This window comes from Tauraco erythrolophus, chromosome Z (genome assembly GCF_009769465.1).
Source record: "Tauraco erythrolophus isolate bTauEry1 chromosome Z, bTauEry1.pri, whole genome shotgun sequence".
In the NCBI taxonomy this organism is placed as follows: Eukaryota; Metazoa; Chordata; class Aves; order Musophagiformes; family Musophagidae; genus Tauraco; species Tauraco erythrolophus.
In genome coordinates, this window is record NC_141496.1 from 11,848,358 (window position 1) to 11,854,255 (window position 5,898).

Genomic DNA, 5,898 nt, shown 5'->3' on the forward strand with positions numbered 1-5,898 from the left:
TGATGCTGCCCAGCAGCAGAGCTGATCCTGCCCATGGCCGATGGGATCCTGAGCCACCCGGGGCATGGGGTGACAACACAGCAAGGAGGCAGAGACATCCAGGTGTCTTCCCCACCACCGGCACAGTTGCAGGGATGGTGTTGCTGTGGCTTGGACACGTGCCTCCGGCTCTTCCCCGCTCCCACCTTTGCAAAGCCCCAAGAGCTGCAGTATGCCAGGCACCAGGCTGGAGCTGGGCACGGGGGCAGACAGTTGCAAACACCCCCGCCCGCGTGCGCCCGCCACTGAGACCCCCACATGCGGGATGGGGCCCACGCGTGTTGCACCCTGGGGCTCCACGCGTGGGAATCGGCAGGCAGATGGTCCCGCGGTACCGGGAGGAGGCTGGGAAATCACCCATGTGGGTTTGCACACTGGCGCGTGCGCATGAACAGAGCCCAGGTGGCCAGGGGGCCGTGGGGCAAGAGCGCGGGGCTGGGCACCTACAGGCGCAGGGACGAGCGAAAGGCACCGAGCCGCCGCCTGCCAGCACGCTCTGCTCGGCGCCGCTGATGCGGGGCAGCTGTGATTACCCTGCCCAGGCTCCCTGCCACAGCAGTGCCCGCAGCGCTGTGTCCTCCCGCAGCTGCGACGTCCCGGCGTGCGCGCGCGTGCTGCTAATTATCCCGCTACCTGGGGACTTCCCTGCCGAGGCTGGCAGAGCGGAAGATGGCTGCTCCAATGTCCCCCTGCTTGCACAGGCGGCGAGTGCTGCCTGCGGATCGCTGGGCACCAGCTGGGAGCTCCTCTTGGCTGCAGCATCTTCCATAACACAGCTGCAGTGGGGCAGGAAGGCAGTGTTGGGACCCACATGGGGTGATGCTGTGCTCCACGCCACTGGAGACCAAATCCTGCCTTTTCCCAGCCTCAGCTCACCCTCCTCCAAGCCAGCTTCCATTGACACAGAGCTCGACCTGCTACTGCTGCTGCTGTTGCCCTCTCTGGTTTACCCTAAGATGATCTTCCCTTGATCCTGCATCTAAACCCTCGAGACCCATGCACCCCAGACCCACGCACTGCTCCCCTTCCCTCCTGCATCCTTGCAGACCTCCCATGGCTGGCCCAACCTCTCTGCATGGCTCCTTGCAGGATGCAGGATGCCCGGTGATGAGGGCAGCAACACAACACACTCATACACACAGCATGTGAGCCCAAGAGGGACTGGGGGGGTGAGCTGAAATTTAAGGAAGGTAAGAGATACAGCACCAGCTCTGCTATGCCCCAGCCCTGGGCAGAGTTGCTAGGCGGACACCTCTCACCCTTGGCTGGCCAAAGAGGCTTTTGCCAAGGCAGAATGGGATGTATGCAAGGAGCAGCGTTACAGCTGGTCCCAATGCCTCTAGGGTTTACTGGACTGGCATGGGAAGGGCCTGGATGTGCTTCCTATTAAGCCAGAATCTGCAGAGCAAAGATGGGCGAGGCAAGGTGCCCTCAAATCAGATCTCTGCTTGCTGTCCCGCTCCTCCATCAACACTCAGACCTTCCATGGCCAGATCTCCACAAGGCTTTGCGTCCATCTCCCCATGGCCAACATGGATGACCCCAGCACTGTCTTGCCAAGGAGCCCTTGTTCCTTCCTGCCCTGACCTGGTCCCTGTGCGGCTGGGGAAAGTCACTGGGACACCATTTTGGGGCAAGGGACATGGGGCAGGGGTGGAGAGCATCATTGCACCCTGAGGCCTTAGCACTGAGACCTTCCTCACCCCACAGAGCCATGGGGGTGCTGATGTCCAGACGTCAGACGGTGGAGAAGGTGCAGAAGGTTAGCCTGGCCGTGTCCGCCTTTAAGGACGGGCTGCGGGAGCAGCCATCGACACGGCGACAGGCAGAGGCGGGCGGCACACGCCGGGGGACCCTGGAGCAGGCGGTGCAGGAGGGAGAGGAAGAGGTGTTGGCAGGACCTTCCCAGCCGGAGGAGAGCAGCGCCAGCAAGGCAGCCTGGGAACGGCTGCGGGATGGCCGGGGTGTGGAGCCGGAGGAGTTTGACCGAGCCAACAGGTTCACACCACCCGCCTTCATCCGGCCCAAGCGGGAGCTGCACGATGACGAGCCCCCAGACATCAGCCTGGAGCAGCGGGAGCAGGCGAGCAGCCGGAGCATGGGGATGGGGCAGGAGGGATGGGGATGGGGATGGAGATGCATAGGGGAGAGCCCAGGGGATGTGCATCCCCAATGCCTGCCGGGCAGTGGCAGCCTCTCCGGGCACGGCAAAGCTCCATGGAGGCGGCTCGGTGGGGCAGGGAGCTGGGAGCAGGGCTGAACAGCTGGAGATACCACGAAGGGAGGAGGGTGCGACTGGTCAGATGTGCCCTGGGGCAACCGAAGAGTATCTTGGAGAGGAGAGGTCACTGCTGGGCACAGACAGCTCCAGCTCTGGGGAAGAGAGAATGATCTTCTGATCTATGTGTTTGTCAGGCTACAGCCAGCCAGCCTACAGCTCGACCTGTCCAACCACACCTGTGACCCTTACAGCCCAGCCCATCTACAACCCAACAGCTTATCTGCCCATGCCCGCGTCCTACAGCCCACCCATCTGCACCCATGGCTCTACCCATCCATCCACCCACCCCAAAAAGATTGCACCCCAAGCCCACCTGCAGCCTTACAGCTTATCCAGCCACACCTACGGCCAGCTAGCCCAGAGATCAGCACTTCCAACCCTCCATGCTACAATTCCAAAGACCAGCCAATCTACAGCCCCACAGCCCAGTCATCCACACCTACCACGCTGTACCCCAGAGAACCTACAACCCCACAGCCCCACCAACCCTACAGCCGAACACATACACCCTCCATTCATCCCCACAAACCCATCCACCCTCCTCTACCCTCACCAGCCATGGCCCCTAGGACCTCATCACCCACCTGTTCCCTACACCAGCCCTATGCAATCCCAATCTTCCATCCCCTCTGCCCCCCAACATCCATCCCCACCTGTAAAGCACCATCCTGACCCCCACCTTGTGAAGCCAGTCCCATGCCCACGCTGCCGTCTGTGAGCAGCTAACCATCTCTCCCCAGGTCCTCAACGATGAGATGTGCGAGATCTGTGAGGTGTGGACGGCAGAAAGCCTCTTCCCCTGCCGCATCTGCAGCCGGGTGTACCACGACGGCTGCCTGCGCCGCATGGGCTACCTGCAGAATGACAGCGCTGTGGAAATGACAGAGACGGCGCACACTGAGACGGGCTGGAGCTGCTACTACTGTGTGAGTACCCAGGGTAAGGGACAGCAGGCTTCTGCTGGGTGGTGGGTGCTCTCCTGGGAGTCGTGCCCCACATGGACATGAGCAGGGTCCCATGTCACAACCTGGTCCAGGGCAAAGGGGAACCTGCGTCTCCCCAGCTCCTGCTGCTCACCTTGACCTGATAGGGTGCCACTGGAGGGGAGGGGACAGAGGCCCTTCACCACCACCGTCCTCACACCAGCAGCCAGTGCCCCAGCACCTTGGCGCAGGATGTGACACTGAGGGACGAGGAGCTCTGGTGGAGCTGAAATGGCACCCAACGCCCCGGGGTACAAAGCCACCCCACTGTGGCACCGCGGGGTGTCCCTCTGTACGGGCCCACACCAGCGTGCCTTCAAGGGATCCCAGTGCCATGGCACAGCTGGGCGCTGATGCTACCCTGTGCCTTTGCCACACGGCTCCTCTCCGTCCCCTACCCCAGGACAACCTCAATCTCCTGCTGACGGAGGAAGAGATGTACAGCCTGATGGAGACCCTGCAGCACTGCAAGATCATTCCAGGTGCGGACCCTCCCTGTGTCGGGTCCCATGCTGTTGGGGGAGTGGAGTCCTCCCTCCCTGGGCACCACACAGCAGATCTGTCCCCTGCAGAGACCTGCCTGACCCTGGATGACTTCCTGCACTACAAGCACCTTGTGCACAAGCAGCAGTTCGAGCGGCCCATGGCCGAGGCGCAGGAGGAGCAGGCAGCCCTGCAGTTCTCCGCCCTGGACCCTGACAAGAAGGGGCACATCGAGTGGCACGACTTCCTCTCCCACGAGTCCATCCAGCTGCTGCAGAAACTACGGCCGCAGGTACAGCTGCGGCACCCGGGGCTGGCTCCCACAGCCAGTGGGGCACAGCAGTGACCTCTCCTCTGCAAGACACCCTGGGGTCCCCACAGGGCACATCTGACCCACAACCACCACACCTGGGCCTGGCTTCCATGACCAGCACCCACAGCTGTGGCACCTGTGGCCAGCTCCTGAGATCACAGCCCCCGCAGCCGGCCCCCAGGGCCAGCATGCATGGCCACCACACCCATGGTCGACTGCCACAGCCATCACCCATATCCCTGGCACCTGGGGCCAGCTCCCACAGCCAGCACCCATGGCCACAGCACCCAGAGCTGGCTCCCACAGCCAGCACCCACAGCTGGCACTCATGGCTGCCGCACCTAAAGTTGGCTCCCATGGCCATGGCAACCAGGGCAGGAGGCCCCCACAACATTGGGCACAGGAGCAGGGGGCTTCCCGTGGGATGAGTGCTACTCCTTCCCCTCTCTGCCCCCCTAGAATGCCTTGCTGCGGCTGCTGACAGCCAAGGAGCGGGAGCGGGCACGGGTGGTCTTCCTGGCCCTGGACCAGGACAGCGATGGCTTCATCGGGGAGGGCGAGTGCCGCCGGGCCCGGCACACCTGGTTCCGCAAGCATCAAAAGGAGACTCCATCCTGCAATGTCAGGTACGAGGACAACAGCCCCGGGGGGTGGTACATCCCTGCCAGGGCTCCTGCCACAGCCCAGCACCCACTGAGGGGGCTCAGCACACAAACAGGCATTGCCCCTTCCCGCCACCTCCCCTTCCACGGCCCTGCAGCCCTGCCCTGGCCCTGTGCACCCTCTTCGCCCCACCACCACTGTTTGGGGTGCCAGGAGAGGGGATGAAGAGCCCCCTTGTCCTCCCCGCAGCATCAGCCACGTAGGGCCCATGTCCGAGAGCAGCCCTGCCAGCAGCGTCAGCAGCAAGAGCCAGGAGAAGACCCCACCATCCACGGAGCAAGAGGAGGCCAGGTGAGGGCAGGGGTGGTCTGTGGGGGCACGACGCCCCCGCTTTGGAGGAGACGCGGGGGGAGCGGCGGTGTTGGGGGGGAGAGGCGGGTGTCGGGGGTGAGCGGCGGTGTCGGGGCGGCCGGTGAGCCCACTTCTGCCCGCAGACCCGTCGACTGGCCCGGCTTCCTGCGGGAGAACGTCGCCTACATGCTGGCTGCCCGCCCCAACAGCGCCGCGCTCCACCTGCAGCCTCCCGCCTAGCCCCCCGCGACGCCATCCTGGGCCGCGACGCATCTCCCGCCACGGAGACCGGCCCCGCCCTCCTCCCCTTGGCAGAGCCGGCCGCCTATTGGCTGGCGGAGGAGCAACTGCACCGCCCTCCCCCTCCGCCTCTGCTTCAGATTGGCTGTGAAGAGGATGGGTGCCGGGCTCTGATTGGCCGAGGGAGCAGGCGCGGCGCTGGGGTCTGTGCTTGGCGGGAGGGAAGCGGTGGAGGGGGTGGGGACGGAGCGGCCCCGGTGCCCCGCGCACCGCGCTGCCGGGAGGGGTCTGCTGCTGCCTGGGGGTGCCGTGGGGTGCGGTGCCTGGGGGTGCCGTGGGGTCCGCTGCCTGGGGGTGCCGTGGGGAGCGGTGCCTGGGGGTGCCGTGGGGTCCGCTGCCTGGGGGCGCCGGGGGCAGGGGACCTGTTGCCCCCACGATCTCCAGCCCCGCAGCACCCCCTCACCCACCAGCACCTGGAGCCATCGGGGACCTGTCCCCAGGGACCCCCAGGCAGAGCAGGGTCTGCCCTTTGGTGAAGTGGGGCTTGCTCTGGTCCTGGAGTGGGATCTGGGTAGTTAACGGGGTGCGAGCGGAACTCAGGGCAA

General features: G+C 64.6%; 1 protein-coding gene across 2 annotated transcripts; it reads left to right on the forward strand.

The window, feature by feature from the left end:
• The first annotated feature begins 1,753 nt into the window (after positions 1-1,753).
• On the forward strand, positions 1,754-5,293 carry PHF24 (PHD finger protein 24). Of its 2 annotated transcripts, none has more exons than XM_086629712.1 (7): positions 1,754-2,122; positions 3,061-3,246; positions 3,707-3,785; positions 3,876-4,078; positions 4,559-4,725; positions 4,916-5,053; positions 5,197-5,293. In XM_086629712.1, exons 1-7 carry the CDS (start codon positions 1,754-1,756, stop codon positions 5,291-5,293), a joined length of 1,239 nt encoding a protein of 412 aa, XP_086485838.1. The 2 variants fall into 2 exon arrangements, with proteins under 2 accessions (XP_086485838.1, XP_086485839.1); XM_086629713.1 differs by having other exon boundaries at positions 4,952-5,053.
• Positions 5,294-5,898: the final 605 nt, after the last annotated feature.